This window comes from Crotalus tigris, unplaced genomic scaffold (genome assembly GCF_016545835.1).
Source record: "Crotalus tigris isolate CLP2741 ecotype Arizona unplaced genomic scaffold, ASM1654583v1 scf7180000024297.1652928, whole genome shotgun sequence".
Taxonomy (NCBI): domain Eukaryota; kingdom Metazoa; phylum Chordata; class Lepidosauria; order Squamata; family Viperidae; genus Crotalus; species Crotalus tigris.
The window spans coordinates 1,515,979-1,534,444 of NW_024100470.1; the positions used below are offsets into that span (position 1 = coordinate 1,515,979).

The window sequence follows — 18,466 nt, forward strand, 5'->3', positions numbered from 1 at the left end:
TTCCAATATTTAGGGGAGACATTGGTACACATTTTAGCCAATCTTGTGGGTGGGAGATGCCATCTATAAAACATTTTGTAAAGGTTCTCTTTGTAAGAGGTGGCCAAAGTAAGCTTCTTGTTTCTTGCCAGATGTGTAGATCAAAATTAAGACCAAAGTCCTTGCTCCAATTCAACATAGTCACTTTTACTTGTTCCTCGTACATTGCCTGATCTAACAAATAGTAGTATAATTTTTTAATCATTTTATCCTCCGACCCCAATATTATTTTATCCAATTCTATTGGTTCTAATTTAATGCCTAACTCTTTTTTGTCTTTCCGATATCTCGCCTGCAGTTGCAGGTATGCCCACCATTCTAATTCTATCCCTTCATCCTGGAGGGTTTTCCTGGATTTCAATTCCCCTCTTTCATCTAAGATATTTTTATATGTTATGGTCTTGGGTAAATTTTGGATGTACATATATTTCTAATGGTGAGATCCAACTAGGTACTTGGGTATAATTTGGTTGCCAAATTTTTGTCCATACATCAATAAGAGCTTGCCTAATATAGTGTCTTCGAAAATATTTGTGTACTTTATATTTATGATCCCATAATATGGCATGCCATCCTATTTGTAGGTCATGGCCCTCCAGACACAATAGTCTCCTGTTTTTTAGTAATATCCAATCTCTTACCCATACTAATGCTATAGCCTGGTAATATTTCTGCAAGTCTGGAAGACCAAATCCCCCCCTTTCCTTTGAGTCCTGCAGTAATTTTAATTTAATCCTTGCTCTTTTTCCTTGCCAGATGAATTTACACATCATTTTATTCAAATTTTGAAAAAAATTCTTGTCTAATTTTATAGGTATACATTGGAACAAAAATAGGATTTTTGGCAACACATTCATTTTAATCACCGCAATTCTGCCCATAAGAGAGAGCTGTAGGTTAGTCCAAATATCAAAGTCTTTTTGAATCTGTTCTATTAACTTATCATAGTTATCCCTTTTAAGTGTAGTGCATTTGGCAGTTAATTGTATCCCTAAATATCTAATTTTATTTGTGATTTGAACACCTATTCTGTCAACCAATTCATTTTTCTGTATTTTAGTCATATTTTTGACGAGCATTTTAGTTTTTTTCTTTATTTATCTTTAAACCTGCTATTTCCCCGTATCTATTCAATGTTTCCATCAGTCTAGTCCCTGATTGTAATGGTTCTTCAATTATAAAAACTAAATCATCTGCAAAGGCTTGTATTTTAAATGTCTCTTTTTTGATTTCTAAACCTTGGATCTGTTCATCTTGCCGGATTGCTCTAGTTAATACCTCAAGAGATAATATAAATAACAGTGGTGATAGTGGGCAACCTTGCCTCGTGCCTTTTTGAATTTGGAAACTCTCAGTCGGTTCTCTATTGATTATTACTTTGGCCAAACAGGTTCACTTTATTAAGGGAACGTTCTGCTTCAAATCCACACCTGTTATGGTTTCCTTAACAAGGCTTCAGGCTCTCACAGTATTCAGCTGAATTGAAAAGGTTTCATTTCTCCATTTAACCCACTTGAAAGTAACATTCCCCCCCCCTTAATCTAAAGGCAAGATGAAATGCAGTGGGATGTAGCTGTCAAAGTTTCATCCTTGACACTCTCATGTGTCAGTCACATCTCTTGCAATGACAGGGATGCACAAATATAGTTTCCCTGATCAGCCAAGGTTTATGTATGATTACCTGTTTGGACAGTACATTGTATTGTTATCCTAAATAGACAGCATGTCATTTAGAAATATATTGATTTCTGAATCCTCCAATAGACAAAGAATACCCTAATAATTTCTAAAAATACCCTATTTACTGATAAATAGTATTTTATATCAGAATGTCATATTGCAGGTGAAATGCAATTATTTTTAATACAATGCCTGGCTTCATTTACCAACAGACACATCCTTTTTCTCTATGCAACAGCAATTGTCCTTCAGGTTATAGAAAGACGGAATGGAAGAGAAGCCATTTTGTTGTTATGAATGCCTTCCATGTTCTAAAGGGAAAATTTCAAACAAGAGTGGTAATAAAATAGTCCATCTCTCTCTCCCTCTCCCCCCCTCTCTCTCTCATAATGAAATATCCATTGCTAAAGTAATGAAATGTGTGCTTGTTTGCTTTTTGATAAACCACCGTATTTTGGTGAGGTAGCTAGGACCAAGATCTCAAGTTGAATCTCTTTTCACTCATTGTTGGCTCTGAATCACTCAGAATTTAATTTGCCTTCTAAGATTATGCAGAAATAAAATGACATGGTATGGGTGGAACATTTAAGTATTTGTTTGAGCTCTCCCTGAAAAGGCAGGATATAAATGCAATATATAAACATGAAATTGCAAAAGGGTAAATAAGTGAGGGAAGGGAGGGAGGGCTATTGGTGTACCTCAAAATATTGATTTGCTAACCATTTTTATAAATAATTGATGTAAAAGCAATTACTGGATAAATAAGAATGTGTGATTTGGTGAGAAGAAGAATGACATCACTATAAGTAGTAAGACACTTCAAGAGAGATGTGGGAAATTTCAGCATACTTAGATGTGGGAAATTTCGGCATACATTTGACTTCTTCTTAAAATCATTCTAATTATAACTTGCACCCAGTGAAGCACTGGGAAGAGTTACTTTCTTCCTTGCAGCAACACACTGTGTTCAATGGACAAAAGGACATTTTGCAAATGGAGAGAGCTCTCCCATCAACCAAAACTATTCTAAATCTAGTACATATGTGGGTGAAACAACATTCATTTGAGAGTAATTATTGAATCCTGCACTGAAAATACTTTATTTCTTTTCCCCATCTCCAGACATGGAGGAGTGTTTTAATTGTCCAGAAGATCATTATCCAAGCAATACGCAGGATTTCTGCATTCTAAAAAGTATAAGCTTTTTGTCTTATAAAGAACCAATTGGGAGTCAGTTTGACCATTGTTGCCATTTTATTTTCTTCTTTAACAGCTTTGATTCTTGGAATTTTCATTAAGTATAGAGACACTCCTATTGTTAAAGCCAATAACCGAAACCTTACCTATGCCCTATTAATAGCATTGTTGTTCTCCTTTCTATGTTCTTTTCTTTTCATTGGCCAACCAGACAAGTGGGTATGTCTTTTTTGACAAATTGCTTTTGGCATAAACTTTTCCGTGGCAGTTTCTTGCATACTGGCCAAAACAATCATTGTAGTACTTGCCTTCCTGGTTACCAAGCCAGGATCTAGAAGGATGAAATGGGTAGGGGGTAGCCTGAGCCTTTCCATTGTTGTTTTATGCTCCTTTATTCAAATAATTCTCTGTACTGTATGGGTTGTAATTTATCCACCTTTCCCAGATTTTAGTATGCACTCCATAGCAGAAGAGGTTGTACTAGAATGTAATGAAGGTTCTGCTATCATGTTCTATTGTGTCTTGGGATTTATGGGCTTCCTGGCAATTGTCAGTTTCACTGTGGCTTTCCTAAGTAGAAATCTACCAGACAGTTTTAATGAAGCCAAGTTCATCACCTTCAGCATGTTGCTATTTTGCAGTGTTTGAATATATTTTGTTCCAACTTACCTTAGCACCAAAGGAAAATATATGGTGATTATGGAGATCTTCTCCATCTTAGCTTCCAGTAGTGGTTTACTGAGCTGTATCTTCTTCCCAAATGCTTTTTTTTATTTTAGTATTACCTGAGCTGAACAATAAGGCACACCTAACTAGGAAAAGAAGCAGATTTTAAAACCACAAAGTTCTTTTTCAGCCAACATTAAATGCTTTTTCCCAAGTAGAAGCAACTGAGTTTGTATCAGTCATGACTAATTTCATCTTGTCTACACAATTTTTATTCAATATTGTATAAATTGAAAGCATACCCTACACCCATAATATCTAAGGATGATGTTCTCTCATACCAGACTATCTGCCTGGTAGATGACCTTCTCTATTACCAGACTACTATCCAGACTACCTATTTAATTCTCATATAGCTTCTACTTTCTCTACTCTGGAGACTTTTGGGTTGCAACTGTATGGAAACCCATTTGATCAGGGCATTGAGATTTTCATCTCAACTATGAAATGCACTGCCTCCAGAAGTTAGATCTGCATCTACTCGATTGCTGCTTTATTACTGAGTCAAAGCCTTCTTTTTTCAGAAGATATTTATTCTATTATTTAATTGCATTGCCAAGTGACACTGCTATATGACCTTCTGCCTATTTTAGAAACTCACTTTCTCTTCCAACAGCCAAATAATATATTTTTTTTAATCTATATTTCTTCATTCATGTATGGCTATCTATATATTACTGCTCATGTCTGTTTGTTTATATTTGGGAGAAATGATTCATCATAGGGCAACAATTATTTTTAAGAAGGCACCTCAAATGGGCTAATTTACACAATGCTAGGACCCATTACTCCCATGGGAATGAAATTTGAGGAAATTGTAGCTGCTTCACCATTACCGTATTGCTGCTGATTCAGCACCACTGTGTTGCCACAGTCAGCTGAAGTCACATTTTCATCGTTCCCTGATAGTCAGTGGAGAAGCTGGCAGGAAAACTAACAAGTTGCTTGGCTAAGTCTCCCCAACTGACACAACTTCCCCAGATCTTCATGCTTGCAATTTGCTAGCCATTCAAACACCCTATGAATACTTTCTGACCTGTGCTTCCCCCTCTACACCCTTCCTGATGTCTTGCCCATCCCACATACCTTGCACAGTCTTCCTAACCCATGCCACATCCCTTTAGAGACTCTCCAATTCATGCAGAACCTCTCATGTCTCTCATACTATTTTCCTGACTTGTACCATATCTCCCACATATCCTTCACAACTTGCACTGGTCCACCATGTGCCCTCCTTGAACCCATTTGGCACATCTCATGCACTCCTGTGGAGCCCCACACAGTCTTCTTGACTGTGCCCTCCCTGAACCATGTGGCAACTTTTATGTACCCCTGAGCACCATTCCTGACCTATGCCATATGTCTCTGAACCATTTTCAATGCTCACCACATCTTATGCTTTCCCTTCCCTCACTTCTCCCTCTCCCACCTATCAGCAATCACATCCTGCCTCCTGGTCTTGGACTTGCAATTTCCTGCTAGTTTTCCCACTGACTTTTTTCCAGCAATCTTCCAACAAGAAAAACAAATATGGAAGCCATCAGAAATGGGAGGGAGGGAGGGAGAGAGGAAGGAAGGGAGGAAGGGAGGGAGGGAGCGAGGGAGGGAGCGAGGGAGGGAGGGAGGTGTTCCCTACCAGTTTCCCATGAGGAAATTCAGTAGGGAAGTTGACAGGAATTCAAAAGTCGCTTCCATGCTCATACTTTTTTTTTTTTTTGCCTACCCATGGTAATTCTATATCTTTTTAAAGATAAGGAAATATCTCTGGAACAATGACACAATAGATCATGGTTTTCTAGTCTTTTATAATTGTTCATTCCCTGGAATACTTTAACTTCTCTATTTCTAAGTACTATATTATAATTATATGCTGCACTTGATATATTTTCCTGCTATCAAAGTACAGTAGGAAAACATACACATATTATTTCTTGAATTCTTTCCAACTTTACCACCAGTGGCCATGGAAATTATCTGTTAAATAAAATACTTTGTTGAATCAATGTTTGTTTGTGTGTATATCTGCAAAAGAAAAATAGGATGGGCAGATTCCTCTGTTCTGGATAATGTGATAAGGAAGGAGTACCAAGGGTGCTTAGAATTATTTAGTCACCAACATTACAAGGCATTACACATTCATATTCCTTCCTTCCTTCCTTCCTTCCTTCCTTCCTTCCTTCCTTCCTTCCTTCCTTCCTTCCTTCCTTCCTTCCTTCCTTCCTTCCTTCCTTCCTTCCTTGGATTAATTAGGCTAATTCAAAACTTATTTTTGGCAGCATACCATTAAACCCAGTATAATATCTAAACCACAACAACCTAAATGGCACCTCATGTGACAGAAGAAAAAACATTTTGAACCAAACCAAACAGTAATAAACACATGGACACATAATTGACCTATCATGCAGCTTGAGGAGGAAAATGTTTTTAAAGACCATCTAAAGGCTTGCAGCAGTGGAGGACAATACATCTCTGGGTTGATACTATCCCAGGAGCACTCTGTAATGCAGAAGAAGGGCTTCCTATAAAGGGAACATAGCTTAATAGGTGAGACACTGGTAAGCAATGCAGATCACATAGCAAATGTATTAAAATAATTTCCCCTCACCAGGTTCTACTATGTTGCCTCATTGTAGTAGTAGCCAGTGTTTCTTCGAGGGGTGAACAAAAATATTGTGAGTGTATGTCATGAATATACAGTATATCACCAGCAAGATCACCCAAGCAGTGAAGGTCATTGCAGCTGCCCAGCTAAAGCAAACAGGCACCTATATGGAGGAGAGCAATAGAGAAAGATGCCAGAAGCAGATAACATTGTACTCATGTCAGAAGCAACGTGTGCTTCCTGGTTGAAAGGATTAGCCAGAGACATCACCATTGCCCCGGGGATGCCCAGTTGTCAGGTCCTTTCATGTCCCTAGCAGGAGCTGAAGTAAAGGACGGGAACTCAACCATGGCAGCATTTGAATCTCAAACATGGGCTCGCTAGCCTCCCATCCAGCATCCTAACCATGTGAGCCATCATGCCATCCTTATATACAGAGCATGGTTTATCCATATATCACTATATGGACAGTGGCAAAGATCTCCATTAATAAAAGAGCCGAGGTGGCGCAGCAGTTAGAGTGCAGTACTGCAGGCCACTTTAGCTGAATGTGTTCAGCAGGTCAGCGGTTCAAATCTCACCGGCTTAAGGTTGATTCAGCCTTCCATCCTTCCGAGGTAGGTAAAATGAGGACCCAGATTGTTGGGGGCAATGTAAATATATATATACATTGCTTACTGGTGTACACCGCTTAGAGAGTGCTTGTACTTAAAGCGGTATATAAGTCTCATAAATAAATAAATACAGTAAGGGCAAAGGCAATAATGAAACACTCATATATTTTTATCAAGTAAGCCACATGGGAAAATATATAAAATCATTGACAATATAATGTACATTATGGGCCTCTCAGGTCAGACGGCACTCGATATACTACTGAAGAAGAGCTGAAGATCTTTCAGCGTATTCATGGTATTTATAATTAGATTAAACACTTCAGAATTTGTAGGTACTGATGTTGCCATGCAGAAAAAGAAAATATGAAGTTGCAAACAGAGAATTACAGCTCTTGTAGAACAGAAGAAGAAGCATAAATGTGGGAAAGCCCAACACAGTGAAACAACTGCAAATTGAAATCCTAGGCATTGGTGATTTGAGATGAACTTGCATCAGACACTTTCAATCAGAAAATCTGTTTGATACTAAGGATATAAAAAACAAACAAGAAATAGTGTTCTGTTTATAGCTAATAAGGGTATAGCAGAACAGTTCATGGCTGCAATGCAATGCAATGCAGTGCAATGATCAAATAATATGAACTAAATTTCATGGAAATCTAGAACAACTATTCAAATTTATTGCCAACCATTGAGTTACTGCTGCCCAAGGGGGAGCACTGCACTTATTGAAAGCAAAGTTTCACATACATATGCCACACAAAAGTATGAACTGTATCTTTGGAACATTTTTCCCAATAAAGAGCCGAGGTGGTGCAGCAGTTAGAGTGCAGTACTTTAGCTGACTGTGTTCAGCAGGTCAGCGGTTCAAATCTCACCGGCTCAAGGTTGACTCAGCCTTCCATCCTTCCGGGGTAGGTAAAATGAGGACCCAGATTGTTGGGGCAATGTAAATATATATATACATTGCTTACTGGTGTACACCGCTTAGAGAGTGCTTGCACTTAAAGTGGTATATAAGTCTCATAAATAAATAAATAAATAAATAAATAAATAAATAAATAAATAAATAAATAAATAAATGGACATGTATAATGTTTTCACCTCATTTGTTTAATAGTGTTCCCTTTACATAGTTTAGGACTTATGTGGAGAACAGGTCATATTTTACATCATAATTATGGAGAAATATTGAAAATTCAAATAGGTTCACAAATATTTAACTACCATTGTATTTTTCAGAGAGTCAAGAAGCATAGTAAGCTGGTGAATGAGGCAAAGATTAGGGAAATGATTAATGTGGCCAAATTAGTTTGCCAATGGAGTGGTCATAACTGGCATGCCAAGTGTGGTACCATAAATGGCCTCATTACTGCGGGACCTAGAAAATGAGAGATAGCAGAAGGAGCACTCTGAAAATGCTCAGCTGATTTTTGGGAGAGCCTAAGTCCACCAGAACTTAAGTGATTTGTATAGCACTACTTTTCATATAAGGTAACGGTTTCCTTGTCAGTCATGTCCAACTCTAGGGCACAGTGCTTATCTCCTTTTCTTGGCCAAGAGAGCCAGCATTGTCCAAAGATATTTTCTGTGGTCATGTGGCCAGCATGGCTATACTCCAAAGGCACATGGAAGAGTTACCTTCCACCAAAATGGTACCTATTAATCTGCTCACATTTGCATGCTTTGGAACATGCTAGATGGGCAGGAGATGGGGAAAATAATGGGTAATATTAATAGTATCGTGATAGATCATATATTAAGTAATATCATGATAGATTTTATATTAAGCAAAGGGTAAGCAAAATGAACTCAGTAAATTTATTTCCATCATTCTTTTCTCTAATTGTATGGCTTTTTTTCTTCTGTACATATGACTTTTCAGTCCCCCAATTTTTACTTAATATCTTAGTTCTAACAGTTTATAAGAGTGCAGTAGTGTTTACTGAGACATAATAAACATCTCTCTCTCTCTCTCTCTGATATTTTTCAAAGTACCTTTGCAAGTAATAGTATTCATTACTCATTAAGTATAGACATTGTGTCCCTTCTTCTCCATGTCACAAGGGCATTCCAGCAGACACTGACAAAACTAGGACCCTAGATTAAGACACTGCATTGTATTAACCTCTGCTCAGAAATATGGAACTGCATGTAGGGAGAAAAAGGATTTGTGTCTAAACTGATATTTTCTTGGCTTAATTTCAGATAATGTTCATGGCCTAAACTTTAGGTAATGTTAAGGGGTAGCCAACCCAACTCCTCATTTGAATAATAAAATAAGAGCTACTGTTTGATATCTACTATGGCCATATATTATAGTGAGTTGGTTATATTCAGAACATTGATTTTATTTTTTTCCCCTAACATAATATTAATTTCTCCTGGTTCCAACTGCAAACTAAGCAGTCCTCTTCCAATTGTTCACAAGTATTATCAGCCTGGAGACTTAATCATTGCTGCAATTATTTATCAGGTCTTCTTTCTTTCCAATGAGATCACATTTCAAAGTCTTCCCTCTCATGAAGTGCTCGATCAGTATCTGTAAGTATCTCCTGCTGCTGCTACTCCTCCTACTTCTCTTTCCTGCATTATCACTTGCAGTGTGCTGATATGCTGAAACTTATCAGTTGCTAGTTAATCAGTAATCAACTTTCAATGTCCATTTACTGTATAGTCATTTTTAATTACAGAACTCACAGAAATACCTCCTGGCTTAACACAGAAGTTCAAATTGAGACAAATCAATTTGACTCATAAATTATATAAATTACTTTTTCCTCAGGAAATATCTTTCCTTCAACAAAGTCATCCATTGAAAGTAAAAATCTAGAGGTTGTAGATGTCCTTGGGCTAATCCTGATTTTTTTTTTCCTGTTCCATCTCACCCAGAAATGAAGCAGGAAATCCTCCAGTGCATTTGAGATGTTTTTTTTTTCAGTCTTTTGAAGTCTAGTGTTGAAAAATGGAACTTTCTTCTCACTCTTAGAATATTATAGTCAAAATACAGATGGAACTGAAATTAAATTTGTCAGAAGAAGAATCTAAAATACAGAAGAAAGCAGGCTTCAAATGCTTTCTCAGTTCAGTGATAAGTTATCTCCCCTCCTCACCAGTGATTCCTTATACAATCTAGTGCTATTGTTCCTTAAGGACCAGGCTCTAAGCATCCAGAATAAACAATAAGCACTAGATCTGTAACATTAAAAATATCAACTGTCTGAATATGAAGCAGAAATATGTTGTTTGTAACTCTCACTGAAGGTTCCTCACTCACAATTATCAACATGCTTTGGCTCTGGCATTTGCTGTAAAGGAGATCAATGAACATTCTGGGATTTTACCCAATGTTAGCCTCGGCTTCCACATCGCTACCAATTATCTTGAGGAATATACAACTTATCTTTTAGCAATGGAATTTCTATCTACAAAAGATAAATTTATCCCCAACTACAAATGTAATGACCAGACCAACACGGTAGCCATAATTGGAGGACCCCGTACTAAGACCTGTGTCAACATGGCAACCACCTTATGCAACTACAAATTTCCCCAGGTGAGAAGAAATATGGAGCAAGAGGGAAAGTCCATAAGCTAGTTATTATTTTCAGATGTTGGGCCCTCAGGATAACTCTTATGAGAAACATTCGAGAGGCAAGAAATATTTGTCATATAATGACAAGAATATCACCAAAGGGTAGTCCTTTTTTGCTTCATGACCAGTATTAAACTTGCAGATGTCCTTAACCCTAACTGTATTTTTTACAAAGCCTCTTTCTGTATCCCACTCAATTCCAAGAATTGCATTAAGTTAAAAAAAGGCATTCTTCCTTTATTTTTTAAAAAGTTTGTTTCCTTTTTTCCTATGTTCTCCTGTGTTTCCCCAATTAGATTACATATGGATCAGCTCCTTTGATGAATAATGACCAAGCAGGAATTTTTGTCAAATGGATGTTCCCTGATGAGATCCACCAGCTTAAAGGGATACTACACTTACTATTGCATTTTGGATGGACCTGGGTTGGGTTGATTTCTCTGTATGAGGAAGATAGGGAGAGATTTGTTCAAAAGAGTCTTTCCATGTTTTCAGAGAGAGGAATATGCTTTGACTTTATAGAATGTCTACCCCAAATGATGTATGGTAGTGAAGCTGCTGAAATGGTGGAGAAGGCAGATAAAATATATAAAGTGATTATGTGGAGTACAGTCATTGCAGTGATCTTTAATGCTGAAATTACGAGCATAGTGACTTTGAGAATGATGCTCTCTGTTTTAGATTCTGATGATATTCCAAAGGAGAGAAAAGCCAAAATTTGGATCATGACAGCTCAGATGGAATTCACCTCCATTCTGATGCAAAGATCTTTGCCTATTGATTTTCTCCATGGTGCAATTGATTTTGCACTTCATTCAAACAAGTTGACTGTTTTCCAACAATTTATGGAAAAGAGAAACCCAAACTTTGAAAAAGAAGATGGCTTTATTAGGGATTTCTGGAAAGATGCATTTGAATGCTCATTCTCCAGTGATGTAAGTGAAGGGAATGCTGAAAGGATCTGTACTGGAGAAGAGAATTTGGAGAATCTTCCTAATTCTGTCTTTGAGACCACCATAGGTGGACTTAGTTACAGCATCTACAATGCAGTCTATGCCGTGGCACATGCTCTGAGGGCCTTGCTTACCTCAAATCTCAAAGCGGATCAAAAAAATGATAAGAGGAGGCACAAGTATTTCCTTCAATCACCATGGCAGGTAGTGTCCACTAATCCAAATTCAGGAATATCATCAGAACATATAAAACAATGTTTTTTCTCCTTTTATTTTGGCAGTTAAAAATCAAAGTATTTATTTGTTTGGGTTTCTTTTTTTCATACTTCTACCTCCCTCCATCCTCCCTTGCTTTACAGATACTTTTGAGTGTTATTGGTATTGTCACATGCAAGAAAACAGAAATAGAAAAACCTTTTATCTTTGTCAAATATTATAAGTTATAAACACAGGGGTTACCATTGTAATATATATTTTATTCCACAAAGTAATTCATAATCCATAAAATGTTCAGTTGATCGAAGCAAATTAATGGTGTCATTTTTTTTTCTTTCTCAGTGTTGTGTTGGAATTTTTATATTAAACATTTAGAGATGAAAATATTCAATAGAGTAGAAAATCTATGTGATAGAGAAAACATTTCTTTTTCAATTATAAACAGTGTAGATTGGTTAAAAAATAGCATTCCATTGACCATAAACCATACTGAAGGAACTGAGATTTCTACATATGATTCAAGAAAACCAGCTAATGTTTATATTTCTTTGATTTTTCATTCAGCTCCACCATTTTTTGCGGCAAGTTTCTTTTAACAATGGTGCTGGAGAACTAGTTTCTTTTGGTCTCAGTGGGGAATTAGAAACTGGATTTGATATTTTCAATTGGGTCACATTCCCAAACAAGTCTTTTCTAAGAGTCCAGATTGGAAGGATTGACCCCATGGCTCCCCCAGACAAGCTCCTCACCATTTCTGCCAAGGATGCTGTTTGGCCTCTTGTATTTAACCAGGTGCATCTCATTTTTCACAGAAATAATTTAACAACCACCATCACCTCAACAACACTTATTTAGCAGCCTCAATATTTTTTTGTATATGATATGAACATAAACTATTATAGTGTACATAGGTGGTTTAAATGCCTACAACATTTAACATTTATTTGGGTCCAGTGCAAAATTATCCCAATGGTCATTGTAGTAGTAATCTTTATTAGTTAACTTCAATGGAACGAAATGAGACAAGCTAATGTAAAAAGTAAGATAAATTGGTGTATGATAAAATAGAACGCAAAGATATATAATAAAATGAATACTACAGATAAAAAACAATAGGTCCTTAAGTGAATTACTTTTGCATGCAACTCCAATATATTGTATAAAATATGTCCTTTGTTGGAGAAGCCTGAGAATAAACATATCAGTTGCTTGCTTATATATTTGGTCCCTGAAGAAAATATATGTTTAAAAAAAAAATGTCCCCCACTATATGGTTTTGTAAAGTGGTAACTCTACTTCTGAGCCCTTGCTGAGCCAAATAAAGGACAATGGAATAAGACATTTGAAGTAGTTAGGATATCTTTATCTACCTAAGAAGAATAATGACAACGTAGGAAAGTGTGTAGCCTGATGGAAAGAAACAATGTATTCCAAAATAGTAAAAATATTTTTTAAAATGGCATAGCCAGACTTTTTTAAATTTCATTTCCTTGGATTTAAATTTATATTTGAGGGGCTGCCACAAAGAAGAGGGAGTCAGCTTGTTCACCAGAGCACCAGAGGGAAGGATGAGAAACAATGGTTGGAAGCTGGTAAAAGAGAGAAGCAACCTGGAATTGAGGAGAAACTTCCTTACAGTGAGGACAATCAATAAGTAAAACAGCTTCCCCCCAGAAATTGTGGGTGCTGGACAATCACCTGTCTGAGGTGATATAAGTCCTCCTGGTTGAGTAGGGGGCTGGACTAGAAGACCTCCAAGGTCCCTTCTGATTCTATTCTATTCTATTCTATTCTAGTCTAGTCTAGTCTAGTCTAGTCTAGTCTAGTCTAGTCTAGTCTAGTCTAGTCTAGTCCCCTGAAAGAGATGAAATGAGGAACAGAAACTCTTTGTTAAAACAAAGACTTTCTGCTGGAAATACTATTTATTTGCCTAAGCAGCTGATAAATTATGCTAATCCAAGTGATTGCATACTAAGCATAAAAATCACCCAGTCGCTGTTTATAGCATTTATATGCTGTTGGGAAGCATATAAATTTAATGAATAAAATAAGATAAATAAAAATTATTGAAAGAGTGGAGGTAGATAGTTTCTAGTCCTCCCTCCCTCAAGTACAGAGCTAACCGAGTGATTCTCAGCTAGTTATCTTCTCACTCTAGAAATGAGGATATAGTAAATCACATCTCAAAATCTTTTCAAGAAAATTGCAAGAACTGCAAGAACTTCTCCAGCCAGTCTCTCAGAAATGTGTATGATTCAACAGAAGAAGTGGGGGTGGGGGAGGAACAGTTAAGCAGTGTTTCTCAGATTCAGGAAGTTTATGAGGTGTGAATTCTGGGAAATTCTAGCAGTTGACATTCACACCTATTCTATGTTAGTTGCTGAAGATTGAGGAAGAAATGAATTAAAGAATCTTTTGATGAATTTAAAACAAGAGAAAATGGTGAAATGGGACACTAAGGATTGATAAGTCTGTGAAGAGTTTGGGCATCTATAATTGATTAAATCAGTGGTTCTCAACCTGTGGGTCGGGACCCCATTTGGGGTCGAATGACCATTTCACGGGGGTCCCCAAACAATGCAGTCCGCCATTTTTTCCCCCTTTTCCTTAGCTGTGCTACTCCCTTTTATTCTATTGGCTTTTGAAAGCCAATAGAATAGACTCTCTTGAATAGAGTCTAATTCTATTGGCTTTCAAAAGCCAATAGGAATTGTCCAGGCTGTCTCTGCCCTGCTGAGCCCGCCAAAAGTCCCATTCTGCAAACGGTGCTGCACCAGTTGAGTAGTCCTCGACTTATGACCGGTTGAGTAGTCCTCGACTTACAACCAGTTGGGGGTCGCAGCATAAAAAAGGTTGAGAACCACTGGATTAAATGGACACTCCCAACACATAAATGTTTCATATGAAAGCAATCTCATTTTATTTATGAACAGACATTGCCTCTTTCCATCTGTAATGAGAAATGTCCCTTTGGCTACAGCAAGGTCAAAGTGGAAGGGAAATTATCCTGCTGCTATGACTGTAGGCAGTGTCCAGAAGGGAAGATAGCTGACCAAATCGGTAAGCACAGGTATATACTAAATATATCAATGATTTAATAAATAAATGGTTTTGAATTTTTAATCAATTTTATAGTGACTAAAAATTTTGAGCTAACTGATAGATTGTATAAATGAGCAATGAAAACTGTGAACTACTTGTTTATACTTCAGTGAGATGTTTAATAATTATGGAGATTCTGAGTCATCCAAAGGTGCTTTTGGTCCCAAGGGCATTTTTCAAATGGCAGCTGGATTTTTTTTTCCTTGAAAACATTTTGCTTCTCATCCAAGAAGCTTCTTCAACTCTGACTGTAGTTCTGGTTTCAGTCAAAACTGAAGAAGCTTCTGGGATGAGAAACAAAATGTCTTCAAGGATAAACAAAATCCAGTTGCCTTTTGAAAAAGCAACTTTGGGAAATATTTAATGCTCCAATCCATCAATCTAATTTAAAAAGAATAATGCTCCTTAAGATTTGCAATAGTGGTAAATACCTGTAACTTAGGTGTAGAATGAGGGTAAAGGTTTGTTTTCCAAGCCTGTGTGTTGGTTTCTGAAAATTTTGTTACCAGGTTAGGAACAACTTCAGTGGAGTAACATCTTCAGCGGACATTCCCTAAACTCCACTGAAGATGTTATCTAGCCTGGTAATGAAACGTTCGGAAACCAAACCCACAAGCTCGAAGAACGAACCTTCATCCTCATCAATAGGTTTCTCATAGTTGGATTATTCTCCTAACTGCTTGTAGAAGTATACACATTTTGGCAGGTAACCAATGCTTGTTATTAACCAATCCAGAAGGTTTTTTAGTATCCGCTTTTTGACTGTAAGGTAACATTCCATTAAATTCAATTCCTATTCTACCTGCAGAGTAGAAGTATCATATACAGATTTTGGTGTAGCTGTATAAATTAAGAGATATTGAAATTGAACTCTGCATTATTTAATGCATTTCAATGTAAATCATTTTGAGAAAAAATAATATGAAGTCATAGGATCTACTGTAAAGAAATCAAGTATGTTATTCATTCTTCATGATTAAAAATAGTTTTGTGAAATAGTTTTGTTTCTTCCCCCAGACTTAGATGATTGTTTCCCATGTCAAGAGGATCAATATCCAAACAAGGATCAAGATAATTGCCTTCAAAAAACTGTAACTTATTTGACTTTCCAAGAACCTTTGGGGATTTCTTTGGTAATGATCGCAGTCTCCTTTTCTGTCATCTCAGCTGTGGTGCTAAGAATCTTCATAAAACACCAGGACACTCCCATTGTCAAAGCCAACAACAGGAACCTTACCTACACACTTCTCATTGCTCTCCTGCTTTCCTTCCTTTGTACTTTGCTCTTCATTGGGCAACCTGACCAAGTGAAATGTCTCATGAGACAAACTGCTTTTGGCATCACTTTCTCTGTAGCCCTTTCTTGTATTTTGGGTAAAACAACCATAGTAGTTCTTGCTTTCATGGCCACCAAGCCAGGCTCCAACATGAGGAAATGGGTGGGGAGAAGGATGGCCAATACTACTGTCCTCTCTCTTTTCATGGCTCAGTTCAGCATTTGTGTACTGTGGTTGGCAATTTCTCCCCCATTTCCAGATTCAGACATGCATTCCATGTCTGAAGAAATTGTCCTGGAATGTAATGAAGGTTCAACCACAATGTTTTATATGGTCCTAGGCTTTATGGGGCTGTTGACTGCTGTCACATTCACAGTGGCCTTCCTAGCCAGGAATTTACCTGATAGCTTCAACGAAGCCAAATTTATCACCTTCAGCATGTTGGTCTTTTGTAGTGTCTGGGTGTCATTTGTTCCCACTTATTTGAGTACAAAGGGGAAATATGTGGTTGCTGTAGAGATCTTCTCTATTTTGGCTTCAGCAGGTGGATTACTGGGCTGTATCTTTTCCCCCAAGTGCTATATCATTATTCTGAGGCCTGATTTGAATAAGAAGGAGCAACTGATAAAGAAATGAAACTGATATTTATACCAGATCCCTTAAATGAACTAAATTGGTTACTTTCAGCCAGTTTTGTTTTTATTTTTTGCAATTTAGGGCAGTAACCTGATATATAGAGATGTAGATATATATTGCACTCATCCTATGAAACCATGACATATATTGTAATGCAGCATTTTTTTATTTTTAATCTTAAATTATTCTGATTTTAATGTTGATTTTATTGATTATTTTATACACCACTCAGGTCTGCTGTCTGAAGGAGGCAGGTGATTAAGAAATATGTAAGTAAGTAAGTAAGTAAATAAATAAATAAATAAACAAACAAAGAAATAAATATTTGTCTTGCTGTGCATAAAGTTAACTATGAAAGGAAGAGAACCAAGGAATTTGGAAAGTACCTGGAAAGTAAACACACAGAGAATCCATGTGATTTCAATCTCTTGTTCAATATACATGAAATTTTCTTCTGCATAAACATTCTTTGTAATTACCAGGACATAGATAGCCACATCTAACCTAGCCGTCCCCATCATTTTTGGCTCTCGGGCTGGTTTTTGGGGTTGAATGTCTTCCATGGACCATTGCAGGAAGGAATGGTTTCATGCTCATGACCTAGATCCCTCACATATGAAGATGAAATTGGTTCCCAACAGGCCTGGATGGAGTATACTGGGAAACCATCAACCCTAGTCCTTCTTGAAACATGAAAGCATAAGCTGATATGTTCTTGTGGGAACTGAGTGGAAAAATTGGAAGAAGACTATATTGTAGGATGACTCTCCATTTCCCTCATGTAATTGTCCTTATTTCTGATAAGTTCCCTGTCTTTGTTAGCTTGTTTAAAAGTGATGTCATTCTTATTTATAAGCCTTGGATAGTATTTCATTCTGCCCTCTCAGATTGTTTTATTAACCAAACTTTTTTTCCTTTGATTTTTAATTTTATTGATTGTGGCTTTATCCTGAGTACAAAGGGGAAATATGTGATTGCTGTGGAGATTTTCTCCATTTTGGCTTCTGCGGCTGGATTACTGGGCTGCATTTTTTCCCCTAAATACTACATCTTCTTTTTGAGATCTGATTTGAATAAGAAGGAGCAACTAATAAAGAAATGAAACTGATATTTATACCATATCCCTTAAATCACAGGCTGGCAACCCGTGGCTCTGGAGCCGTATGCGGCTCTTTCAGCCGTCTCCTGCGGCTCCCTGTCCTCAGCCACCATGTGCAGTCTGAAAAAAAAGTAGGACTAAAAAAGTTAAAACCAATCAATCCAATCTTCTCACAAAGTTTAGATTGATTGGTTGAACTTCTTTGGTTTGTGGGACTGCCCACAAACCTCTTTCCTTCTTCAGATTGCATGTGGTGGCAGCGGAGGAAGAGCCGGGAGGATTGCTGGAAAGGTGAGAGAACCAGGGTAAGGAGCCGCGGGTGGCCAGTCTTGGGATGCCTCTTCCCTGCCCGGCGGGTCTCCCCTCGCCCTGCTCCTCTATGGCCTCTATTATTTGGGGAAATCACCGGGAGTCTCAGTAGCTTCCCCACTCTTTTGCGCCTTTCGGCCGACTCACGGGTCAAGAGATTTCCCCATGGCTCCTTCCCGGCTCTTTCCCCACCTGCTGCACGGTGCCTCTTGGCCATCCTCCTGCTGCCGCCACTACCGCTGGGCTCTCCGCCACCCTGCCCCACCTCCGGCTGGGCAGCTGCAACCCTTCGCCATCCTCCCATTGCTACCACTACTTCTGGGCTCTTTGCCACCCGGCCCTACCTCAGCCTGAGCAGCTGCAGCCCTTCACTGTCCTCCTGCTACCACCGCTGCTGCAGAGCTCTCCACCACCC

The 18,466-nt window shown here is 37.8% G+C and overlaps 1 protein-coding gene across 1 annotated transcript; it reads left to right on the plus strand.

Annotated features, from left to right (window-relative positions):
* The first annotated feature begins 4,414 nt into the window (after nucleotides 1-4,414).
* LOC120299485 (extracellular calcium-sensing receptor-like) lies at nucleotides 4,415-16,643 on the plus strand. The gene is made up of 7 exons (XM_039324337.1): nucleotides 4,415-4,479; nucleotides 7,101-7,159; nucleotides 9,073-9,097; nucleotides 10,129-10,420; nucleotides 10,756-11,616; nucleotides 14,562-14,688; nucleotides 15,748-16,643. Exons 1-7 carry the CDS (start codon nucleotides 4,415-4,417, stop codon nucleotides 16,641-16,643), a joined length of 2,325 nt encoding a protein of 774 aa, XP_039180271.1.
* The last annotated feature ends 1,823 nt before the right edge of the window (nucleotides 16,644-18,466 follow it).

Coding starts and splice junctions, on each gene's coding strand:
- LOC120299485 (XM_039324337.1), top strand. CDS start 4,415: ATGCTAGGACCCATTACTCCCATGGGAATGAAATTTGAGGAAATTGTA. Junction 10,421..10,755: donor GCAACTACAAATTTCCCCAG/GTGAGAAGAAAT, acceptor TTCCCCAATTAG/ATTACATATGGATCAGCTCC. Junction 11,617..14,561: donor TCCTTCAATCACCATGGCAG/GTAGTGTCCACT, acceptor ATTTATGAACAG/ACATTGCCTCTTTCCATCTG.